The 26,089-nt window shown below is 48.3% G+C and overlaps 1 protein-coding gene across 6 annotated transcripts in view; it reads left to right on the top strand.

Moving 5' to 3' along the window:
* LOC119435519 (cobalamin binding intrinsic factor-like) overlaps positions 1-26,089 on the top strand; it is a 303,054-nt gene that overhangs the window by 58,020 nt on the left and 218,945 nt on the right. For all 6 annotated transcript variants that reach the window (XM_049672692.1, XM_049672712.1, XM_049672716.1 and 3 more), the window contains exon 5: positions 3,415-3,631. In XM_049672692.1, the coding sequence (XP_049528649.1) occupies positions 3,415-3,631 (217 nt within the window). The remainder of the gene's footprint in view (positions 1-3,414; positions 3,632-26,089) is intronic.

Genomic DNA, 26,089 nt, shown 5'->3' on the forward strand with positions numbered 1-26,089 from the left:
TTGCAAGGCGGACACACTGGCGACGTTGTCCCTTTAATTTTAAACAATAAGTATTTCGTATTTGCAGCGTTCAGACGGATACGCTGCGTGCATACACGGTGACGCCTGTCAAGGCGACACAGCATGCGGAACTCGTCCATTGGATCAAAATTGCGAATGCGTGGGTGCGTACTGCTGCTCTGAATTGGTCCACTCAATAGAAGACGCAAGTGCTGAGCTGTCACTCTTAAAGGAACCTTCTCAGTCTTTACGGTCGCCTCGTAACCAGCCTTCCACGACGAAAGGACTAAGGAGGCCACAGACGTCCCCGATGCTTTGCTCCCGCACTGGGTCAGCGTGCAGTCCAGCATGGGTCTATCGGCATAGCAGATCTGATTGGCCACATTGCCTTCATGGGTGGCCTGTATAACTGGCGCTGTTCTCGAAGGTTTTTTGTTGGAGTGTTCTAGGCCGGTATAACGTAGCGATTCCTTTCGCTCGCTCAGTGCTATTCCTTTGTTATCATCCGCCATTCCCGACCGGCCAATCCTGGCAATAACGTAGGCCACTGCACTGCCGAAGCGCGCTGACGAAGCAAGAAATAAAAAAGAATGGGAATGTGGCCGTGGATCCGCTACGGAGCACTTATCCCTCGATGAGGCACTCCAGCGTCTAGGCGTTCTACCACCTAGTGCCGAAGACATGACGTTGCCTCTAGAACACTAGACATGCAAAAGGGAGGAGGCCTGCCACCTCCTTAATTTATTAAGCAATGTAGACTTGGTTTGTGAGTGGCACCGATTCGACGATTCCTTTTATGACGTTATGAGAGTGCGACGCGGCATTGTGCACAGAATTGCTGACAAGCTGGCGGATTCCGGCCTGTGCTTGACTGCGCGCTTGTCTTGTTCGCTGCGCTTCGAAATGCTGACGCGCAGAAAGGTGGGGCCTTAGATTGCAATTTTATCAAACAATGCTGAAAAGGGGGCGCTCAGGTGGAGCAACGGCCACAAGGGTCGAAAGAACCAGAGACGAGGGGCCAAATTCGCAAAGCTTTCCGTTCTTAAGACCTGTGTCACCACCAGCGTCTACCTTCGCTCTTAATATGTCCAACGTCGCGATAGGCTGGTACTTGCTCCTACGAACAGCTTTAGCGTGGAAACGTTTTTGCCAGCAGGAACCCAGACGCTTCAAAGGTATCACGGACGACGCCTGTAGCCTACTTTATTCCTAGAACAATAGTGTGCAATGCTTTATGATTCATTGAACTGGCAGTAATTCATCCGCTTTTGAACTACACAGCTGTGATTTTGTAGTTCAAAGATTTCACATCATCCTATCCCGTTCGTACGCAAAAGCATGGTTCGTGTTGTTGCAAGATAAAGGCAGCGCCTCATGCTACTACATACAGGCTAATAGGTTGATTAAAACAACTGAGTATATATAACCTACGACGCTTTGCACGAATTTACCTGTTTGTGCAAGGATGGCTGCCACTGAGCTCTGATCACGCCGAAGCGGCAGTTTAAACCAATGAAATGGAAGGACAAGTGGGAAATACACAAGTGTTCAACTTTTGCCTGCGTATATCAAACGTATTAGTTGAAGTGCGCACCTTTGTTTTCCTTCTTTTTAACCCTGTAATGCCCAACGTATCATTTTTGTTATGGGTAGTTTCTCACATGCAATTTTTATTTAGACCCGAGAAACAACCTCTGGCATATAGTAGCGTTCCTGATACGTTGGAGCGAGTTTTCAATTGTTGATAGTTCAGGAAACCAATTACTAATTAAAATACTACTGGTGTAATTAAGTTCTCGCTGAAATAGCATTCCATTGTTTTTTGTTCATATGTATACAGTCGGCGTCACCCTTGTGTAGAGCGCGGGATCGGCGGCCGCCGGGGCGCTCCAGAGGCAGCCAGGGACATCTAACGCTATAGCTGCTGGGTCCGACGTCTAACAGCAGCTGCTGGGCACACTTGGGCCCATCAACTACCGTTAGACGTCGCTGGCTGGCTCCGGAGCGTTCCCGCGCTCTACACAAGGGTGACGACGACTGTACTCTCCATGGTCACAACTGAAGGTGAACAAGTTGTTCAAATTTTCCATTAGTAGAACTGTGTTGGGCATTACAGGTTAACTGCGACATCTTAATCCACGGAGACATCGTGCAATCGTTGATGAAGTAACCGACGTGACCACTGTCATGGATTTCAATCGTCCTACCTTTCTATATCGAAGCACTCAATATGTCAGTCACTCTAAAAAGGATCGAAAGCTGCAGCACACCCGGATAGTTTAATTCAGAGACAAAAGATCTGCAAAATTGTTTTATGTGTAGACATTACATTTTACAGAGTCTCATTGGTCAGAATAATGCATCTCTTCTGATTTTTTTTATTCACAAAAAAAATGATATGGGATGAATAGAGTTTGACCTTTGCCTACTGAAGAAGTTAAGATAATGCCTGTTCAGTCAGCCACGGAATAAATTAAACACTTTTAACTCCATTCTGACTTAGAGCAGGGACAGGGCGGAGAGCTTAATAACAGTTTCATGAAGGTCCTGCCTTTCTTTTTTTTTCAGTGAACAGCACGCGTTTGCAAACAATGGGATCCTCAAAGCAACATTCGCGATACATATTACGGTACACTGCCCGTATTCACAGAATGACCTCATGATAGAACTGTTTCTAACAGGTTAGATGGTACCACCAAGTTGGGATGTTGGAAATTTATTAGCTAAGGCTGCGAGCCAATGACACGCAGGTCTTACGAAGGAAAATTACGAAGCGCTACTTACGAAGCGCTACTTAAAGTAAATAATAGGCATATCCAGCCAATCAGCCACATGTTCCACTTGCAAATGCTGAGAATACATCAAAACACAGTGTGTTTATGGACACGAAACAGTTGTTGGCGGATAAGCCATTGACAAGATAATAAACTGCAAATACAACACCTTTAAAGAGAGAAGCTGTTGTAAAGCGTAACGCAAGGCTTCGCAGAATGTAGCTAAACAGAGCGCTGAAAACTATGTGGCATGTTGGCAGCAGCTTCATTTTGCATGAATATCACGTCGCATACTTTTTCGACTGGAAAAGTAAGACCACGCAATGGATAGGAACATACGAACATAATGAAAAGCTATTGTTACTTCAACACCTTAGCTATTGTTACTTTAACACCTTTCCTTTACTTTCCTTGGTTCGACGATGGTTCTTCAGTTTAACGAGCTCTGTTTACGAGCACAAAAATAAAACACTGAGTACCATTCCAAAGGTACAACAACTGTTTTGTGTGATTTCTCATAGGGAAGTGCCATTGTAGCATCACCACAGCCAGTGTCTGAGATTGTAGTTGAATTGGCAAACGCATAGTCGGCTAGCCACTGCATCGGCATCGATTTCTAGCTACGACCATGTTCTCGCAGGCGCTGGTTGCCGTCGACCCAGAGAGCCAACATCTGCCCTGGCGCCGGCAGGATGCACTGAACTTCCTCCGGCGCGCGCAGCACAGGGACGGTCACTTCGGCGGCCTTCTGGCCACCACCCAGGCGGCGCCACTGCTGGCCGGAAGGACGCTCGCCGACCTCGCCTCGCACGCCCGGCGCTTCTGCTCCACGGAGGACAATGCCTCGGCATCGGCGCGTAAGAAACCAATACCGAAAGTGAAGCGGCAGCGCCGTTCTAATCACTGACGCTACTCACCACTGTGAAAGCTACATCCGGTTTCAGCCAGTCGGAAGCCGCGTTCTAATAGTTATTTTCGCTTTATAGACTAGCTACCAACTTGAAATTACCTGGGTAATTGTAAAAACTTTCAAGACACCAGGCGAGGCAGTATACCAAAGCCGCAGGCCGAGAAGGTGTTTCTGTAGCAATTTTTGTTTTCGCTTGTATCCTTTTCATACTTCTGGTAGATTAGTAGAACACAACGGTGGCACCGGAGAAGAACGACGAAGCGAATAGATTCGGAAAATAATCACAACAAAATATAGCCCATTGCGAGATTTAGAGCAGGAGAAGAAAACGGAAGGAGGAGAGAGTGAGGCGTTTTCAGCCTTCGGGTAGCCTTAGCCGGTATTGACAAAACAGTTCGTCCGCAAGCGTGCTTCAACTGCCGACAGCCAATCGTGATAGCGGATATGATTAGTGAACGTGGTAGGCCAATTACAAGCAGTTGGTTCCGACAAAAAACTGTAAATTGCTTAGTTTTAACAGCGGAGCTGTTGTAGGTCGAGGCTGCGCCGTCCGTCCGTCCCCCAGTGTCACGCAGGCACGTGACCCGGAGATTATGAGAGCCGTGCCGGAGGAGGGTAGGTCCCGTGACCAGCAGAGGAGGAGAGGCGCGCTGGGGAAGGAGGCGACCAATTAGAGGCCGTGCTGGGTGCGAGGAGGAGAGGCGATGGGTATAAGAGAAGGTGTTTCCGTGCGGCGCGCCCTTTCGGGTAACGCGCAACGCGCAGAGCTGCTGCCTACGCCGTCCGCGTTTCCCCGCGTTCGCGCCGAACGCGTGCGATGTCTGAGAGTACAGCTGATGCCTCTGGCGGCGACTCGGCAGGTTTCGACCAGAAAACTGTACACTCGTCGAGTAGCGTCGGAAGTCGCTGCCTCTTCTCGCCTCGCAACGTTTCAATATAAGTTGGTGTTGTACATCTGTGTTTACTTGTCTTTACGCAATTGCATCACGTGCAACAGATGCACATGTAACACTAGGTGTAACTAAAACAGCTTCGCTGTTCGACCATCTTCACGGAGTGGAAGGGAGGTATAATTTATTTCCTTTCTTTTTTTATGCAGTTAACATTCTTAGTCTACCTCCGCTACTTTGTGTCTTAAAACTGTTCTTTAATATTTCGCCGGTGTTGGGAGGATTCCAACCCACGTCCCACGGGTTCCTCAAGCATAGCAGCGGGACGCTTTAGCGCTATGCCACGAATGTCCGAGAGCAGCGATTGGCTAATTTTAAGTGTTAGCACACACCGGCGCACCATCCGTGCAATCTCTAAGGACCCACGATCTGAGAATTCACGCATAGCGGATTTTGCAATGCGAACATTTTAGCAGGGGCTGGACCACCCCACAATTCACTTGCTTTATTTTGCACAATAAAGCCTTTCTCTCTCTGGCTCTCTCGATGCGAAACGTGCGTCCCCGAGTGGCCATGATCGTGTGGCAAAGAAGTTCCGTTAGCGCATGTGGCATGTTGCCGGCATAATCGCTACGCACAGGCAACAACAAACGGTTAAGTTGCGGAAAAAACACAGACAGGGTACTTAAAATGTTTGTTGGTTGTTCACCGTTGTTAGGGCAAGTGCCAGCTCTTAGCAAGTGGTCACGTCAGAACTATCCGTGAGCACGTGAATAGAAAAATCTTCCTTCGTTTTCATTATTTCAGTGCAAAGAAAGCTTGTGAAACGTCGTTACGTAAAGTACTTGCTTGCATAGCGCACAGAAGCCTGCAAAAATAAGACACGGGGCTGAAGCTGTACCTACAATATGGCAATTGGTCCTAGTATGCACCAGCACCCCCATTACTTTGTCAACAATCAACGACACGACGCTCACACCTCACTGAGTGCGACAAAATGGCGCCTCTTTGCATGGTGTATCATTGAGAGAAAACCACAAGATATTGTTTTCCACCAACGTTGCGAGGGCAGCACCCATATTGAAAAAGGAAGTCATCCTCTTACTTGAGAGTTAGTGCTGCCGCTGTTGTGGAGGAAAACAGTGCTACGTGAATCCATCACAACGGTTGTCAGCGCGGAGATACCTTTCTTTTGAGCTCCTGTAGAGGCCAATGAAATGCGATTATATTCGCCAGGCAAGATAATGAAGGGCTTTTCAGGCCAATGCTAGAAAATATGTGGACTATGCGCCACTGCACTTCAATTAGGTGAGTGATGTTTTCCACTAGATCAACCACGATACCATGTGTTTTGCTGGTTTCGTTCTCCTCGTAAGGCGAGAACATTATTTTCGCAATGGGCTCTCTAATGAGATAGGAAGGGTGAGGATGGTGTTAAAATTAACTTATATTTTACGTGCCAGAACCACGATACAATTGAGGCATGTCGCAGTGGGGGATTAATTCCGACCACTCAGGTTCTTTAACATGCACCCGATGCACGGTGCACGGGTGTTTTTCCATTTCGCCCCCAATAAAATGCGGCCACTAAGGCCTGAATTTGATCCCGCGCCCTCGGGCTTAGAAGCGCAACGCCAAAGCCAATACGCCACCATGCACAGCGGATAGGGTGCTGTTAGCTACAGGATGATACAGCCGTATAAAGCCATGCCAGTAAGTGCTCCACCTGAGCATATTCTTTTAACGTGTGGGGCTAAATTCACCATTACCCTAATGTGGCAGGAGTAGGTCTCATCACATTACCGCTACCAAGAGACCCACACGAAGCAGAGGTATGATGCCACCACTGCCACTTTGTCCACCCTCTGCAAATCGCACAATTCTACTCCTTCGACATATTGCAGATCTTAGCAAAGCAATCGAAACGCCACCAATTGCTGCAAAAATCAGTGTCAATAAGAAACTTCAGCAGGAGGAGAAAACGTTTCCCTTGTGAAATTCCTGTGTCCCCGCGAGAAGACTAAGTCATTCATGGTAGCTCATTGAGCCGCATTACGTTTCAACGTAACACAGTCGATTTAATCAAAGACGGAGGAGATATGCTTGAAAAGCTTGCGGCCCTTTATACGCAATGCCTCATGACTTCAAGTGTACCAGAAATCTGGAAGAATACCAATATTATACTCATCCATAAGAAGGGAGACGTTAAAGAATTGAAGAATTATGGACCCATTAGCTTGCTTTCAGTATTGTATAAAATATTCACCAAGATAATTTCCGATAGAATCAGGGCAATACTTGACTTCAGCCAACCAAGAGAATAGGCTGGCTTCAGGAAGGGATATTCTACGATGGATCTTATCCATGTCATCAATCAGGTAATAGAGAAATGTGCGGAGCGCAATCAACCTCTTATATGGCTTTCATAGATTATTAAAAAGCATTTGATTCAGTAGAGATACTAGCAGTCATAGAGGCATTGCGTAATCAAGGAGTATAGGAGGCATACGTGAATATATTGGCAAATATCTACAAGGATTGCACAGCAACCTTGGTAGAAAGTTACTTATCAAGAAAGGGGTCAGACGAGGAGACACAATCTCTCCAATGCTATTCACTGCATGTTTAGAAGAAGTATTCAAGCTCTTAGACTGCGAAGGCTTAGGAGTGAGGATCAACGGTAAATATCTCTGTAACCTTCGGTTTGCACATGACATTATCCTCTTCGGCAACAATGGGGAAGAATTACAGCAAATGATCGAGGACCTTAACCGAGAAAGTGTAAGAGTGGGGTTGAAGATTAATATGCAGAAGACAAACATAATGTTCAATAGCCTGGCAAGGGAACAAGAATTCAGGATCGCCAGTCAGCCTGTAGAGTGTGTAAAGGAGTACGTTTATCTAGGTCAATTACACACAGGGGACCCTGATCATGAGAAAGAAATTTACAGAAGAATAAAATTGGGTTGGAGTGCAGACGGCCCGCATTGCCAAATCCTGACTGGGAACTTACCACTGACATTGAAAAGAAAAGTGTACAATCATTGCATTCTACCAGTGCTAACATATGGGGCAGAAACTTGTAGGTTAACAAAGAAGCTCGAGAACAAGTTAAGGACCGCACAAAGAACGATGGAACGAAAAATGTTAGGCCTAACGTTAAGAGACAGAAAGAAAGCAGTGTGTATGAGAGAGCAAACGGGGATAGCCGATACTCGAGTTGACATTAAGCGGAAAAAATGGAGCTGAGCAAGCCATGTAATGCGTAGGATGAATAACCGGTGGACTATTAGAGTTACAGAATGGATACCAAGAGAAGGGAAGCGCAGTCGAGGACGGCAGAAAACTAGGTGGGGTGATGAAGTTAGGAAATTTTCAGGCGGAAGTTAGAATCAGGTGACGCAAGACAAGGGTAATTGGAGATCACAGGGAGAGGCCTTCGTCCTGCAGTGGACATAAATATAGGCTAATGATGATGATGATGATGATGACGTTTCAACGAATCAGAGTTTTGCGAGTTTCAGCAAACTCTAGACAATCTAACAGTAATGTCTCACATCACTACGTGCGTGAGAGAAATAATGCAATGATGATGTTCACAGTCCTATCCATGTGTCGCCCAGCTACACAGGTTGTCTGTAAAAAGGCTTTTTGATCGGCTCTGTCCTTTGGTCACGCCGGGCTGGTAAAGTGTAGAAAAGGAGCGAACGTATTTATTTCATGAATACTGTTTTTAATAGTCGCTAAGTGTCTTGAATTAGTCTCGCCGTTCGCCTGCACGTCAGTGCTTGAAGTACTCTTGAAATACTCTATCCCTTAGCCTGCACGTCGGTGCTTGGAGTACTTGCTCCGTTGGCCTATACGTCCGCCAGACTGTCAACAGCTCGGCCGTTTCCAAACACGCCGATGCGCGCGAGAAGCCACTCAAAAGTATTGGTTGAATCTTAAACTACGCAGTATGCTTCAACTTGCGCGTATCGTAGCCAACCCAACAGTTATCCTGTTTTACCACTCTTCCTTTCATTTAATGTCTCTCTCCCTCTACCATTGTTGCAACTTCTGAGCGAAGACCACTGTCATCAGTACCTCGCACAGTGTCTTTTACAGATAGTTCGAGGGGTTGAAACACTCATGCTGATCGGGGGTTTTTTTTCATAACCTTTTAAACCACCTTGACGATCTACATATGCAACTTCCACCTGTTTTAAATCAGAGTACATGTTAAAGAATGTGTCTACAATTATATAAGCAAGAAATATGTCCAGTTCTTTCTCTTTTTTAAGCGATCGCGTAATGAAAAAATTGGATACTGGTCCGGGACAGTAGCCTTGGTAAACTCGGCGGTAATGCAGTTCCACTGAACGTGAAAGCTGGGGAAGTGAGAAGTAGTGATTCGCCGGTGTTTCCCTTGCGTTTCCCTGCGTTTATCTTGTTTTATCCTGTGTTTATTTTGTGTTTAGCAATCCACCATCCGTTTCGACACCTGTGCTAAGGCACAACTGGTGGGAAACCGCCATGCACATGAAGCCAAAGCTTTGCTGTGCGTGACCACGACGACATAAGATCAGATTACAAGATTTTCACGAGTTTCTGCTAATTAATGCGCTTAATGCTTGATTATTCCTATCTTTTACATTATTCTCAATCATGTTAGTTAATTTTTTACCGGTTTTGATCAGTTCTGCACTTTTCTGGCCCTGTTTTTGCACGTGACCACGACGACATGAGATCACATTACACGCCGACACTCCAGGCCCCTAAAGTGCTTCGCACTTAAAATTCGATAATAAATGCCGTGAAACTTCGATCGGGGTACGCCCTCCCGTACAAGTATAAAGGTCACGGCCCTCATAGCTGGAGAGTACCAATTTCAGTACGTTGACAGTGAGCTCGCCGGTGATGGAAGGGCCGTGACATTGGTCAGAGAGAAACTGGTCACGATAGCCCCGCGTACAAGAGATGGTATGCCACTGCGACGAGAACGGTGGTCTTTGTCTTTGGGCCGTAAAAAATGAAACCTGGGATTTTACGTGCGAAAACCATGATATTGTTACAGGGAAATTCTATATACAATGGGTATATTTACAAGGCAAGGCGCACAACGCTACAGCAATGGTATGGCGAGCGCCTGCACACCATATAGCCACACCGTCGTCGTCGTCATATCGTCCAAGCACCGACCACAAGATCGCCGCTCGTGACATTACCGCCGGTGGCAGAAGCACCGTCCCGGTGAAATTAGGGCCCGGGCCGAGAGTGGTACGGTTTAAGGCGCGAGACATGGACTATGTCACTCGCGATTGTTGCAGAGGCTGACTTAGGATTTAGCGGAGCGATCTCATAGGTCACATTAGCGACTTTGCACATGACGCGGTAAGGGCCAGCATAACGGGACAGGAGTTTTTCGCATAGGCCAACGAGACGTGAGCATCAACGCGACGTGGGCAAGAGCATCACGAGCATAGGCAGAGGATGTGTCTGCGTGAGGATGGAGTATGGTTTCCATGGGCAATGGTGGGTTGTGGCCAAACAGTAGATAAAAAGGTGAGTAGCCAGCTGTGTCCTGACGGGAAGAGTTGTAGGCGAAGATCACAAAAGGCAAGTTGATGTCCCAGTCTCGGTGGTCCTCCGACACGTACATAGCAAGCATATCTGTGAGAGTACGGTTGAGGCGTTCGGTAAGGACGTTTGTCTGTGGATGATATGCAGAGTTGAACTTGTGATTGGTGGAGCAGGAACGAAGAATGTCTTTGACTACTTTAGACAGGAAACAGAGGCCGCGGGCCGTGATTATCTGACGAGGAGCACCGTGGCGCAGGATGACATCGTGAAGAGTGAAAGCGGCTACATCAGTAGCACAGCTGGTGGGAAGTGCTCGTGTAACAGCGTACCGCGTTGCGTCGGCAGTGGCGACTGCAATCCATCTACTGCCAGTGGTTGAAATGGGGAAAGGCCCTAGAAGATCGAGCCCCGCCTGGAAAAATTATTCATCAGGGATATCAAGGGCTGCTAGCAGGCAGTAGAGCAGCAGTCTTGCGTCTCTGGCAGAAGTCACAAGCCGCAGCGTGCTGTCGCACAGACCGGTAGAGACCAGGCCAAAAAAACCGCCTACATATGTGATCACACATGCGGGACACGCCTAGGTGTCCGGCGGTCGGTGCATCGTGAATATGGCGTAAAACAACAGAGGGAAGATGTGCGAAAACAACAAGCAAAAGCTCAGCGCCGTCAGGCCGGGCTTTGTAGCGCTGTAAGGTGTCGTTGTGCAGCACAAACATCCGTAGGGAAGGGTCAGGGTGTGGTGAGTTGAGACCGTCTATAATAGGCCGCAAAGATGAGTCGCGGCACTGTTCGTCAGTTATGTGGATGAAGTCTGTAATGGCCAGAATGAAGGTGTCGGGCTCATCTTCCCGTGGCACAGTATCAAGGCGATCGACCGGTTATCGCGACAAGCAATCGGCGTCTTGGTGAAGCCGTCCAGATTTGTAGAACACAGAAAATGAGTATCCTTACAAACGGAGTGCCCAACGGCCCAGGCGACCAGTGGGGTCCTTGAGCGAGGAAAGCCAGCAAAGTGCATGTTCTGTAATAACTGAGAAGTGCCTGCCATACAGGTGCGGTCGGAATTTTGCGATGGCCCAGACAAGAGCTTGCGTTCTGTGATGGATTTTGCTCCGACGCCGACAGAAGGCGGCTTGCGTAGGCGACCACGCGGTGTAGCCCGTGCTGCTGTTCTGCAAGGATGGCACCTATACCGTTGCCACTGGCGTCGGTACGAACGTCCGTGTTGGCTGACGGGTCGAAATGTGCTCGAACAGATGTGTTCGTTAGGATGGCAACCAGTGATGAAAAGGCGTCTGCTTGTTCACGACCCCCAAGAAATCGACGTCCTTCTTGTGTAGGCCAGTGAGAGGGCGGGCTACTTCCATGAAGTTTTGAACAAAACGACGGAAGTACGAGCACAGGCCAAGAAAACTGCAGACGTCCTTGGCCGACCGTGGAGTAGGGAACTGACTAACCGCGCGGTCTTTGTCAGCGTCTGGCTGCACGCCTGCAGCGTCAACAAGGTGGCCGAGGACGCAGATTTGACGGTGCCCAAAGCGACATTTCGACGAGTTAAGCTGAAGACGAGCACGGCCAAAAACATCAAGCACGGTGGGCAGGCGAGTGAGATGGTTTTCAAATGTAGTCGAAAAAACGATAACATCGTCCAGGTAGCAATTGCATATGGACCACTTGATGCCTCGAAGAAGAGAGTCCATCATTCGCTCGAAAGTGGCAGGCGGGTTACATAGACCAAAAGCCATCACTTTAGATTGATACATGCCATCAGGAGTCACGAAAGTGGTCTTGTCGCGGTCTTGGTCGTCATCAGCGATTTGCCAGTATCCTGGGCGCAGGTCGATGGAAGATAAATATCTGGCGCCGTGTATGCAGTCCAGCGCGTCATGAATACGCGGGAGAGGACACACATCCTTCTTGGTAATCTGGTTGAGGTGGCGATAGTCTACACATAATCTCCAGCTATTGTACTTCTTTTTCACAAGTACGACGGGCGAGGCCCAAGGACTGCAGGAGGGCTCAATTATGCCTTTGCCAAGCATTTTCTCCACTTCCTGTTATATGACAGCACGCTCCGGAGCTGATACACGGTAAGGCCGTCGGTGAATAGGACTCGCATCGCTGGTATGAATGCGATGGGTCACGACGGAAGTCTGGCCCAGAGGACAGTCGCCAAAGTCAAACATATCCTGGTAGGAAACCATCACGCGGCGAAGGGCAGCGGAATGTGCCGATATCATGCGTGTGATATCATGCGTGTGAAGGGGTTGCAGGACGAACCTGACTGCGATGACGGCGGTGAAAAATTCGGTGGCGTTCTGTGGTCAGGGCAGAAACCATGGGGACGGCCAATGGGGTCAGATGAGCGAGTGACGTGCCGCGAGGGAGAACTTCGAAGCCAAAATTGAGGATGGGAAAAGAGGTGCGGTTGTGTGTAACTTTCACCACCCTATAGGGGAGCGCGACGGTGTGTGTCATGGCGACCTCAAGAATAGGGACGGCAATGTAGTCACTGTCGGGCAGGGGCGGAAAGGCTGAAAGCTGGGCGTATATTTCGGCCTGCGGAGGCAGTCGAAGAAACTAGACGGAGCGTAGGCGGGGTGGGCCGGCATCGACGTTGTCGGAGCACGAAGGAAGTTATAGCCGGAGAAGTCCCGCGGAGCAGTCAATAAGTTCAGCGTGGGTGGAGATAAAGTCGATTCCATGGATGAGGTCATGGAGGCAGTGTTCTAGGACAGCAAAAAGAACAGATGTGTGGTGACCAGAAATGGTGTTGCGTGCAGTGCACATTCCAAGCACCGCAGGTGTACTCGATCCCGTCGGCTACTCGGACGGTAGGTGAAGTCACGGGCGTCAGGACTTTCTGGAGGCGGCGGCGGAGGTTCGAGCTCATTTCAGAAATTTATGCGCCGGTATCAAGACCTGTAATTGCCACACTATCAACCAGAACTTCAAGAAGGTTGCATCGGGTATGAGGGACAATCAGATTTTCAGGCCCGGTCGTAAATGCAGCGTCACCTCCGGGGGCTGCACCGGCTAGTCTTCCGAGAGGCGGTCAAAGGGAGACCGAGAGCGGCGAGGTTGGGGCGAGCGGGACTGACGGTGCTGGCGATGGTGAGTGGCTGATCCGGTTTTCCCTAGAAGGATGTTCAGCACTTGCGTCCTCAGGACGGAACGACGCAGCATATGGTGCACAGTCCGGGCACCAGCGATTGTAAGGGTTTGGTCGGTAGGACGTGGGCCAGCGGCTGCGGCAATGGCGGGCATGTGTCCAATCCTAGAGCATGTGAAGCAGATGAGCCGGTCATCAGGCGTGCGCCAATCGCCTGTATTTCGATAACGTGTCCTTCAGGTCGTGTTCAGTGTAGCAGCAGCGAAGACTGGGGAGACCGGGTTGGTAGCGGCATTACCGTTATCAAAGGCGGGTAAAAAGCCCATATTCGCGACCTCTTGGTGAACCACGGCCTGAATTAGGAAAATAGTAGCCACGTTGTTGCCTTGCATACCGTCATGAGGGGTAACGGGTGTCATGGCCTCGAGTTCCCGACGGACGTTCCTGGTGACGTTTTCTGGAGCTTGCGCTTGACGGAGCGTGACTAAACATTCGTATGACGGCGTGGCAGCCGTACAAGGAAGTCGGTCGAAGCGGTGAGTAATACGCTGACTTTTGGCCTGCTCAAAACGACGACATTCAGCGATGATCGCCTCCACTGTAGAGCAGTTCTCACACACTAGCAGATTGAACGCGTCATCGGCGAGGCCTTTCAGTACGTGTCCCACTTTGTCCGCTTCAGGCATGTCCTTGTCGACCTTGCGGCACAGCGACAACACGTCCTGAATATAGAGATGTACGGCTCTGTGGACGTCTGAGCACGAATTGCGAGTTCTTTCTTGGCCGCTAGTTGGCCGCTTTCTTGGCCGCTAGTGGGGACGTCTTACAGACGTCCTAACTTGTCAGATCTGCCTCATGCGTCTCGAACCAGAGTCGCGCAGTGTCCCGCAAATAAAAGATGACATTCGCAAGCATTATCCTCAAATGATAATTAGTGGCGCAAAAACTCGAAATAAAATATAACAGTGAGAGGCGAGAGGAAGGAAAAGACGAGCGCTTCCTTTCCATTCCTCTCGTTTCAGACTGTTATCTTTCATTTCGAGTTTTTCCGCCACTAATTATCATGTTAAGTAAACACCAACTCGCCCAAGAAGAAGTTATTCTGACGCAAGCATTATCGTCGGGTCCCACTTGTTAATGTGGTTTACGCGCTCCTACATTGCCACCCATTCATCGACATCTACGCCACTTGTGTCGTTGAATGTCCCGGGATCACGAGGGGGCAATAGAATGACCGGTGACAGGCCTTGCTCACACTGGGTCGCTTGGTCGGTCATTGTGGTGGCAGCAACGGGCCGTCCGCTGCGAAGATCCAGTTCCCGGTGTTGTAGCGAGCTTACCCCGCACCTCCACCAAATATGTTACAGGGAGATTCTATATACAAGGGATATATTTACACGGCAAGGCGCACAAGGCTACCGCAATGGTAAAACGAGCGCGTGCACACCAGATAGCCACACCACTGTCGTCGTCATCGTTCAAGCACCGACCACAGGATCGCCGCTCGTGACAATATGATAATGAGGCACGCCATAGTGGTGACTCCGGAATAATTTCGACCAAGTGGGGTTCTTTAGCGACCACCACGACCACCACCTTTAGCAAGATACAGGGACGTTTTTGCACTTTGCCCCCATCGAAATGTGGTGGTGATGGCGGAAATGTTTTATTAAAGTATTATTTACAGAGAGGTTGTTCGGAAAGCCAGCTGTTAGTGGGCCAGCTCCCTTACATTACTAGGTGGAGTCCCTATTCAGGGACCCCATTGGTCGTGGCCGCTGTCCTGACACGCCGGACCATGGCCTGTTTAACCGGAAAGTCCAGGCAATCGAGCAGGGCCGCCTGCCGCAATGGTAAAACGAGCGCATGCACACCAGATAGCCACACCACTGTCGTCGTCATCGTTCAAGCACCGACCACAGGATCGCCGCTCGTGACAATATGATAATGAGGCTCTCTGGTTGGGGTTGCAGGTTAGAGAAGGATTGAGCTGGCATGCCCATACCATGTGGTATGTGTCAGCCACCTCCCCACAGTACTGGCAGAGGCCGGAAAGGAAGAGTCAAAAAGAGAGAGAATAAACATCTTTAATGTGTAAATGCAGCTTTGGAGAGGCGTCCTCATTCCAGAATGCCTTGAGCTCGGGCCGCGTCCTGGGTTCTCGCAATCAGCCGTTGCTGATCTTCGAGGACGGAGCTGGCCAAGGCTCTCTGCCAAAGCTCGTTGGTGTGGTAAGGGTTCGGAGGATTGAGTGGTGCCTCTCTGCAGCCCCCTACTATGTGCCTGAGGGACCCGGGCTCTGCGCAGAAGCGGCATTGCGGAGAGAATTGTGTAGGGGCTATGAGGTGGTTTCTGGTTGGGTGGGGGAATGTGTTAACCTGTAGAGCTCGGAGGAATCGCTCCTGCTCTCTAGGTAGTGACTTGTGTGGGGGTGCATATGTTCTGCGGGTTAGCTTGTAGTGTTGTGTGATGTCTTGGTATGAGACTAGAGGGTGCATGCGCTCGGGTTCAGATTCCTCGGCGTCGGCTCGGTGGGTCAAATCTCGAGCCACGTGGTTGGCGACCTCGTTGCCAGGAATGCCGTGATGAGCTGGCGCCCAGATGATTATGACTGATCTGGTTGGCGGCTTTTGATTTATTATCTTGAGCGTAGTGGCATGAATTTTGCTGCTAGCGAAGTTGTGGCACGCCTGTTGGGAGTCGGTAACTATGACTTCAACCTGTGTTTGGGAAAGCGCGAGGGCTATGGCCGCTTCCTCGGCTTGGAGGGGATTGTATCGGGTGAGCGAAATGCTGCTCCGATGTTCTTTGTTGACGATTACGGTGGCTGTTGTAGCTGCGCGTCTGGTGTAAGACCCTGCATCCGTGTAGGCTGTAGAGGGCAAAGTCCCGTATCGCTAGAGTCAAAGAGTCAAACGCCGGGATTTGATCTGGTGCCTTCGCGCATAGCAGCCCAACGCCGAAGCCGCAAAGCCACCGCGGCGGGTCATTTGGGCGATAAAGTGTACTCCAAAATATTCAAAAGCATTCGGAAATAGTAGCCGTTAAACTTCTTCTGAAATGCTGTATGAGTTATGCAAAACAACGGTTAAATATGTCGTTTCCCCATTTAAGTCATTAGAAAGCAATTATAGTTTTCATATTTCGCGTAATACTAGGAAGTATAAGCAGCACAGATTTACAGTAAAAGAACTCTATCACTTGAGCGTTCGCTCCGTATCTCGGTCAAAGGGTGTCATGTCATACCACACAGCCAGACAGAAATAATACAAGAGTGTACTCGATGGCAATGATTCATATGCAGGCTCTGCTACTGGAGCCTCAGCAGCTCTAAAATTCTCCTGTTGAGTACAAGGTCGCGCGCGATGGCGATAAACGACAACCTCATTCTTACATGGACGAAATGAAAGGGAGCAAAGCGGCCGTATACATGAGGTTCAGAAGCCTGTAGGTGTAGAAAAAAAACTGCAGGTGCCGTAATTGATTCGAAGGCCTTCGTTTCAGCGTCTCCTCTAACCGTTTGTAGCTTTCAGGCCTAAAGGTCAATACTTGTTTTAATCAATCATTCATATTGCATGAGACTGCATGTAAAGGCGTGAGCAAGGCCGGCGTGTACCGGCCTTGGGAATCCCAAGTCGCTTTTCGAATAAACAACTCCCGGCGGTTGCTACCGGTGGTCGCTACCACTTTGCTTTTTGTTGCATGTTAAATTTAGGTGAAGGCAAGGTAGGCTACATTAAAGCCGGCTGTTACAATGATTAGTTAAGATATTTAGGCTATTCCTTTCGCCACATAACACGCACACGCATACCACAGACGCGCAGACGTGCTAACTATACAAGAATACGTAAATGCAAACAAAACAAGAACTAAAGCTAACCGCTATTGCAGCCTGTCAGCAACTTGACCCCCCTCTCCTAATCCAGTGCGGCCCATTTCCAGGACCCCCTTAAACAAGAGGCCAATAAAGTTTATCTCTGCCCGTCTCGCGTAGAGCAGCGCCTACTATGCATATGTTGGAGCAAAGGCTCATGCGCTTCAAAGTTAGCTGCCAGGACCCAGAGCTGCTTAGACATCGAATGTTATGTATCGTTCTCGTATTCCTCAGCTCGAGTTTATTGTTGCATTTTTTTTGCCACTTCTTTGAATACTGGATCCACAGCCAACTTGGTGCAGAGAAGACATTCGTCAGAATTTACGGATGTCCGGCAGGGTGTAAACAGCATCGCCCGCACCAGCGGCATACTTTAGTGGGAGCAAGGTCCATGGTGACAAAAAAAAAAAAGAAGACAATAACCCTCGGAGTCTAGGCAGCCAAGAGCGACCAAAAAACAGGGCCTTTGAGTTGTCCAGATTTTGAGTACAATATATATATATATATATATGCGGTTTCTCTTTTATCACTTTAGCTTACTTTAGGAGTCCATGGCTATTTTGAGACTGGCATCGCCGCTAGCCCCGAGCGCCGTTATGGGCAAGCTTTTACGGCTGCAAGACACCGAGGTCGCGGAGGCCATCGGACGCGGTCGGTGCCACCGCTCGAAGCTGTTTGGAATGCAGCGAGCGGTTTGGATCAACCCGCGTAGCTCGCCGACGGTGACACCTTCGAGAGGTCGCCTGCGAGAAGGTCGTTGCGCCAGTGGCGAGGGGAGATTGGAGGACCTTCTTGAAAGGTTGGGATCGGAATAAGATCCTATAGTAATGTAAATGGCATGAAAATGCAGCCTTTCGTGTGTACTTTCTTTGCACGAAGTGGGAAATCCTGCCGCGCTCATGAATGACGCCTTTGTTCAAGAGAGTTGAAGCTTATTCGTAGACCCTAACAAAAGCTTTTTGGGGGTCGCATCGGCCGACGCCGAGTCGAATGGTTGATTGGAAGCTAGAAAGGGAGAGGCGGGTTGTGAGCAGGCAAACATTTTCGACTGTAATCTTGCGTTGTTCATGTTGAACAACACTTTTGCTCTTCCGGATCAATCGAACGAGCAGAACCGTCCTTGTGGGTGGGTGACCTGTGAAACCGCACACGAGTGCTATCGACAAAATGGGTGCCGATCTGCTCTGCGGAAGACATTCATCGGGCACTTTCAAGGGCTTTTTGATGCTAAGCGACCGTGTCTGCTACGTATATATTTACGACAACGTTCACTTAATGCGAACAAGAGAACGGGTCTATCTTGCTCATTCGTTCGTTCGGCACGCTTTTGTTCGCACGGCGCGTAAAAAAAGACAGAATTTAACCAAGCTGAGACTGCACCTGATGACGATGACAACGCACTGACGACGGCGGGACAACGGCGGCCGGACGACAACGACGATGATGCCAAGACGACACTTTTTTGACTAACCACTAAGATAGCGATTCGGTAGTATTATTGGTGTGTAATGGCCACGTAGTAGGAGCCTCCAAACGTATCAACGAGTAGAGGGCTCATAGCTACTGTCCACAGTCATTGCGTAACGGAATAAAGGAGTCACTGAGCTCCGGGATTTTTTTTATGCTCCATCGTGCTTTTTTTCCAATTAGCACCAGCCGCCTTTGTGAAACACCGCTTTACATCTCTAGTATTTTGCATCATTTCACATACGACGCCCCATTTTTATATACATGCATTTGCTTGTAAGGTTTGCGCTTATCTTTACAGACGCCCGGCGATAACGTCGGATCTGGTCCGCATATCATTGTTTACTGAATGACGTTAACTCCTAACCACCGCAGTGCACCTAGATGACCTGCCCCGTTTGCGATATATTTAGCACCTCAAAATATTTCGCTCAGTATCTAAGCGGGTGCCATTCAACTACTTGGCCTGACGACAATAAAAGCTGAAGGTATTTGGGGCCGTATTTTGTAATAATGCTCTTCCTGCAATTCTTTTCTTTTTTTTCCCCCTTTCTTTAAAGTGATAGCTGTTACGTTATGGGCTGACTCCCTTGATCGTTTTGATGGCCACCGCTGTCACTAGCTAAAATTGTCTGATGTCATAAGTGCCAAAACCTTTGGCCAAGGGGGATAAGGGTGGAGGAGAGGGGAAAGGCAAGCGTTGCCCCACGTCGTTTTATACCAGGTATTAGTGGTATACGTAGACATTTCGGGGGGAGGGGACGGGAGGCACGTGCACGGCGTGCACCTCCTTCCTCCCTCCTCGAACCTTTTTTTTTTTCTTTGCTATGCCCCTGGCCAGTTCCAAATGCAGGACACGCCGTGGTTGCTCAGTGGCTATGGTGTTGGGCTGCTCGCGGGATCAAATCCCGGCCACGGCGGTCGCATTTCGATGGGGGCGAAATGCGAAAACACCCGTGTACTTAGTTTAGGTGCACGTTAAAGAACCCCAGGTGGTTCACATTTCCGGAGTCCCCCACTGCGGCGTGCCTCATAATGAGATCGTGGTTTTGGCACGTAAAACCCCATATTTTTTTTTCCCAAATGCAGGTCACAACTATAGGGCCTCCGCAGCCCGCAACCTATTTAGCCCAGCTTCCTCCGCAAAAAGTCACAAGCTTTCTGGAGTTCAAGTGCCTTCAATCGCCGATTACATAGGCTTGACCCCTTGCTACGGCTTCAACTGTCACCTAGCCTTTTCCGCAGCGAAACAACCTTGCTATACCGCGTGTGGCTGGGAGTGGCGTTCACGAACGCTTACTCATATCGTATGGGAATGGCCCAGAGCCCAATGTGCGACTGCTGTATGTGCGAGGAAACCATCGAGCAGCTATTGTGTACCTGTCCTCGCTATACGATTTACAACGCCTCTCTCTCAGGACAACTTTGAACCGACTGGACTCGAGACCGTTCTCTGAGTCAAAGATGCTCGGACCGTGGCTACACACGTCGCTGGCACAAAAAGCGATTCGTGCGCTAGTGCACTACTTGAAGTGCACCGGTTTATGAGACCGCTTATAGTGTCTCTGTGCATCATCCCACGTGCGCTCAGTGCTCACTCTCTCCCTCTTTTCCTCTTTCTATTCCCCTTTCCCTTACCCCCAGTGTAGGGTAACAAACCGGAAGCTCGTCTGGTAGGCCTCCCTGCCTTTCCTCTCCTTGCTCTCGCTCTCTTCCTCCACCCTAGTAAAGTGACGAAGGAGGCACGGGGTGGTGTAAAAGCGCGGGTGTCCGGCCAGAGGGAAGTTCTGCAGTCGCAAAGTCGGGTGAGACACTGAGGGGAGGCTTGAGGGGTTTGGAGGGAGGGCCTGGTTCGAGTGGGTTGCGTGCCTGCTGGAACGCAGCAATGTTGTAAGTGCTCGCAGGATGGCCTTGAACGCAGTGTACCTTGACTTTGACAAAGAAGGCATGGCGATTAAATGTGTACATCGCCTCGTAGACTTACATTGTGAACTTTCTTTAACACTTAAATGCACATTAGGCAATCTAGTGTTTCTTTTTTTTAACTTAGATCGGCGGGATCGGGGCCATGGCTTCGTTAGCGGGATACGGCTTTGGTGGGACCCAGTCAGAATTGCGAGGCGCAAGAAGAATGGGACAGAAAACAATCGCCTAGCTTCGATTGAGTTTTCCTGGCTCTTGACCGAAGGCTTCACCTCTAACAAAAATACATGTTATGGAACTTTTAACATGTAAATGTTATTTGTCGCTGACTGGCCTCCTTCGCTAACGATTTGTTTGCCGTCGTGCTTGGTTGACGCCTGTTCTTGCAAACTATTATACCGTACACGCGCTTTCTAATTTATGCAGTCCCTGATCCAGAAATGACAGCCAAATCCTGGACAACATAGTACCAAGCAAACATGACTTACAGCCCATACACCGACAAAGCAACAGCAACAATGACGAAAGACAAGCGCTTGAAGGGACCTTCAATTATTTTCTGATCCGGAAACTTTTTCTAACGTTTCGTATAGAGACAGAAGGTATAGAGACGAGAGAGTATAGAGACGTATAGAGACGAGAGGCGCTGGCGTAACTGGGGTGGTGTTCGTAAATGGCTACCGCAAGGGGATGCCAAAAATCATCATCATCATCATCATCATGGTTTAGGCTATTGGGTTAGCTGACTGTTTAGGCTTTGCTGGCCTCCTTGAAGCCCTTGGGTTCGGAGATAGCAGGGGGAAAGTAAACATGTCCGCATTAGAGCTTAGTAAAAGGTGATTGAAGGTTTGGTGGTAGAAAAGTAGGCAGAACAAACAATGGAGGCGTAGTACAACAACAAAGTTCCCAGTAGTGGTTCAGACAGTTTGATGCTGACAATTTTTCGTCTGTTAAAAAAAAAGAAAGGAGGTAACACATTATGCAAAATAAGAAAAATAGCTTGGTGGCGCAACCCACTGATCCGTTTCAAAAGGAACGCTCACAGCATCCATCCATCCATGGTACGATTGATACGACCGTATCCGTTACAGGCATAGGTAACGGTACAAGGTAGATTGAAACGTTTTGACGAAAAAAAAAAGATTAAGGAGACGTATACACAAAATACTAGAATGAAAAGCATGTATAGCATACCTGATTAACTCAAGCAGGCTAGGTCACTATTTGTCACCGCCCCGTTTCAAAGATGATGCAAATAAATCATCATCATTGTCATCATCATCATCATCATGGTCGAGGCGGCGCGATTATGATAATTTTTTTCACCGGAAAGGTGCGTGCCCCACCTTTATTTCACCACGTTTGCAGACAGAACATGAGACAGTAACTTTAGGCAAAATAATTTAGCGTGGGGTGCATTTGTGCTTAAATTATACACCCCTGCGATGTGACGGACGTGACCCGCGAAGTCGCATATTGCTCGAACAAAATCTTTCGATCACCCCTGCCGTGCGATAGCAGTCCACTGCGTCCTTCTTCCTAACTGTCCGTTTATTACGGCATGTCACCGACCTCCCGTAGACGCGAAATCCTAGTACTTCTGCACAAGTCGGATCGGCATGTAAAAAGTACGCTCTCGTCCTATGCAGTATGTGCACGGCTTGCGTGTGAAAAGTCTTGCTTTTGAAAAGTCGAAAGCATTAGTTTTGTACATTCATTTATTGTTGGTGTTTAACGTCCTAAAGTAGGACTATGAGAGATCGCCCTCAGGGAGGGTTTTGAAACAGGCTTATCAGCAGAACAGCGTAGCCACTGAGCCACTACGGAGGATAAAGAAGGTTGTAGCAGTAAACCAGACGAACCTGACGGTTAGAAGGAAATACACCTTAGTTGATTCATTGTCTTGAGTTCCTTGAGGTAGGGAAAAAATATTTTAAAACCTCTTGGGGTAGGAATTATGACCGGTGTTCTTGCAGGACAGTAGGTTTGCTTAACGAAAGAGCAGTGGTTGTCGTCATCAAGCACTTATTAGACGAAAAATTCAAACAGCTATAGTGTCAATGGAGGATATCATGCCACCGGACGACGCTGTTCTTTCGGCTTAAACAAGTAACCCTATAGGCCTTCAGTAATCCTCAGAATGGCGTCTGCTTTAAATAACTCACGTTGCAACGAACCATTTCCATTAACGGTGCACACTCCTGCACGAATGACATCTTCCGCATCAAAATGCTTTTTCACATAAACGAACGTGTTTCCAGTCTCTCGCCGTGGAATGGCTCCCTTCCGCAATTGTCTCATAGGTCTGCTTCGGTAAAGAAACGACACAAGGATACCTTTTTGTCGACGACGGCGCGAATTGGCGCCATCGCTGTTGGCGTCACCGTCGACTTCGTCGCTGCTGTCACGATATCGACGTGCATGTGCGGCCCACGCGTAGAGAGTTACAGGGCCCCCAGAGACGCCGTACGTTTGGCTGCGAAAACGAGAAAGCCAAGTGGACATCATGCTCCACTCAATCGACTCTGCAGCGAGCCAGGGAAGCGTTCCGCCTCCCAGTGCCGGCACGGGCGTTGGGCGCACAAACACTAGCGCTCCTGCCGAGCAGCTGCGCGCATATACCACACCCTGCGTGGTGCATGAAGTGGTACGAGCGGAGCCGACAGTAACGCCTCAGGCTACAAACGCTGGCCGTTTTCCTCCGTTCTCATCTGATGCGCCACTTAGGTGAGACGCCTGCAACGCCCGTGGTGGCGCTCTTCATCGCGCAAGCCTTGTGAGATGCCTGATAGCAGCTTGTCTCTGCTGCGCAGCCCCTTCGCTTCGCGTGCTCTGTCTCTCGAACATGTCGCCCCCGCGTATTCTTCGAACACTGTGTGGGGAGCTGCAGCGCATCGCTAAACTTTGCTGTCGTTTTCAATGCTCCGCCCTTCGGGTGAAACTGCCCATTTTCGTTTTGTTGCGGTAACAATTATATTACGGACACTCCAAGCAGACTTTTGCCGTCGTCGTCGCCATGGAGTTCCGTAGAAATTAGGTATATGTATGCCATGCCATGCCATAGACATGCGGTATATGCGGGTTATATTGCCACACCAATTCTATCACTAAATTTGGTCATACCAGGTCTTACATTCTTGACGGAATTATTCCTTAAAATTTTGAGAATGACAGCCCGCAAAGAAATTTCATTAAAAAAAACACCGACAGCGCATGCCTTTTATCTTAAATATTCTCAGATTTAAACATTAGAAATAACAAAGCTCTGAAAATGAAGAAGTAATTTTATTGGCGCAGCTATGCACTACCTCCGGGATGGGTCCAGGAAAGAGGTTTGAAACATACCCGATACGGAAAAGTGGTGGTAAAGTCACTAAGAAAGACGTTGGCTTATATTAATAAACATTAATGAAGTCCTCCGAAGGCAGGATTCAAAGAGGACCCCTAGCACAACAGCTCGTTTTTACTTACCTTACATTTATTTCAATTCACACTGCCACAATTACTACGAGTCTTACACTTCGTCTAATATTCTAACGTGTTTCTATCGCATTCATTGCTTTGCCCTTATGGCGAAACTGTGACATTTTTTTAGCCACCGACAATTTTTTTCAACTCCTGCAGCTTTAAATGAAATGCCCGTGAAGCCACTGGTTTCTCCGTGGTCGGCAAGTTGGTCGTTGCCAAGACTCACATAAGCGCATCGTTTCATGTCTACCTGGCGCATTCTTCTGTCATGATCAGTCTTCTACACGAGCTTTAGGCGTTACTTCACTGTGGAAAGCGGAATGCGAGATCATCCGATGACCACGCTTTTGGATCCATTCGGTGCTCCTCATCTGAACTAGTTTTCACGGGACGACAAACCTAAAGAGGGAGAGTGCAAGCATCAGCTCTATCTTTAGAATAGCACGACATATTCCACCCAGGCTACAGAGTGATGGCTTAAAGCTTAAATGGCTTAAAGTGGTTTACAACTTGCGGAGGTTTGAACGGCTTTCCACAATTTTCTTTTCCTTCATTTTGTGGTTACGTATTCCTTTTCAACTGTTTCTTTTAAATCTTTGTATATTCAATTCAATTCATTTTTATTGATAAGTAAATTGGTACATAGACAGTAGTATACAGGAAGGGGTCCCAAAGTAAAAACCGCAGGCGGGACCCCTTACGATGAATTAAATATTGAGTAATGAAACCAAACTAGCTCTGAAAATGATGAGAAAGAAATAACCTGTATTCTATTTATTTATTTATTTATTTATTTATTTATTTATTTATTTATAACACTCTCAATGCCTGATGGCGTTAAAGAGAGGAGTGGTTATACATTATACAATGTTAGATACAGCAGTCTGAAAAGATGAATGATCCGGACTGCTGGAGACCCAGGTGGGGAGGTGGTTCCATTCGGATGCTGTCTTGGGCAGGAATGAATTGAAGAATAGGTTTCGACGGCAGCTTGGTACTTGTACCTTGACGTTGTGGTCGATTCGCGGTGAAATGTAAGGGGGTGATATAAATAGGTCATATAAAGAGTTTCCTTCTTGATGATAGGTCTGGTAGATGAAGGCCCTAAAGCCCTGTTACCTAAAGGCCATTCACTCTCGAAATACCTTTTGTAACAAATATTTGTTTCTTTTTTGGTCAGCTACCGCCTTGCAGTGTACATCAGACACTTTACATAAGCCTTGCCTTTATTTGCTTCTGTTCCCTGTCGGTTCTTCCTTTATATGTGTGGTTATTTGTTCTCCTCACGAGAAAACAATGTTGCTGCATCAGTTAGTTCTGACACACGGAACTTCGCCCGGGATAGCCTCGGCAGTAGACGCGCGCAGCGGGGTGAACGCAGCAGAGTTCATGTCGATCGTTCAAACTGCAAAGGCCGCCTTTTGTGGAGGCTCATCAAGCAGCCACGTAATTCACAGCCAGAGGAAAACTCAGTGCTTCTTGCGAGGCCCGTGCGTATATACCAAATCTGACCTGTACATACACCACTCGTGTGGGCGCTAGAATCATATACACCCCTTTGCGTTTCCCAGTCCACACGAAGCTCACCGTAAATTGCCTGAATTCAAGAGGTTCTGTTTTCTTGACATGATTAATCGAAATCGCTGTCTCTTTTGCATCGCTCGCTTCTCGCAAAGGAGCAGAAATTACATTCCTCAAAGTGGAGTGCGGCCCTGCTGAATAAAAGAAAGGGGTGGGTAGAGGGTCTACCTCAAAGACTCAAAATTGAGGCAGCTCATTACTGCCGTTACAACAAGGGCTCGGTAGAATAGAAACTTATTAATAGTATATTCTGTCACCATACATTGTATGTTCGTGAGCCTTCCACAAGAAAGAAAGAAAGAAAGAACGAAAGAAAGAAAGAAAGAAAGAAAGAAAGAAAGAAAGAAAGAAAGAAAGAAAGAAAGAAAGAAAGAAAGAAAGAAAGAAAGAATAGGACAAGCGCAGCGTATATCGGGCGTGGAAGGAGTCGCAAGAGCCAAACTATCTTCAAAGGATGAGATGCCCCAATGGGGACGCCGAAAATCTCTACGCTGAATAATCCACAGCTTGGGCCGAAGGCGTGTTTAA

Source organism: Dermacentor silvarum, chromosome 1 (assembly GCF_013339745.2).
Source record: "Dermacentor silvarum isolate Dsil-2018 chromosome 1, BIME_Dsil_1.4, whole genome shotgun sequence".
NCBI classification, from domain to species: Eukaryota; Metazoa; Arthropoda; class Arachnida; order Ixodida; family Ixodidae; genus Dermacentor; species Dermacentor silvarum.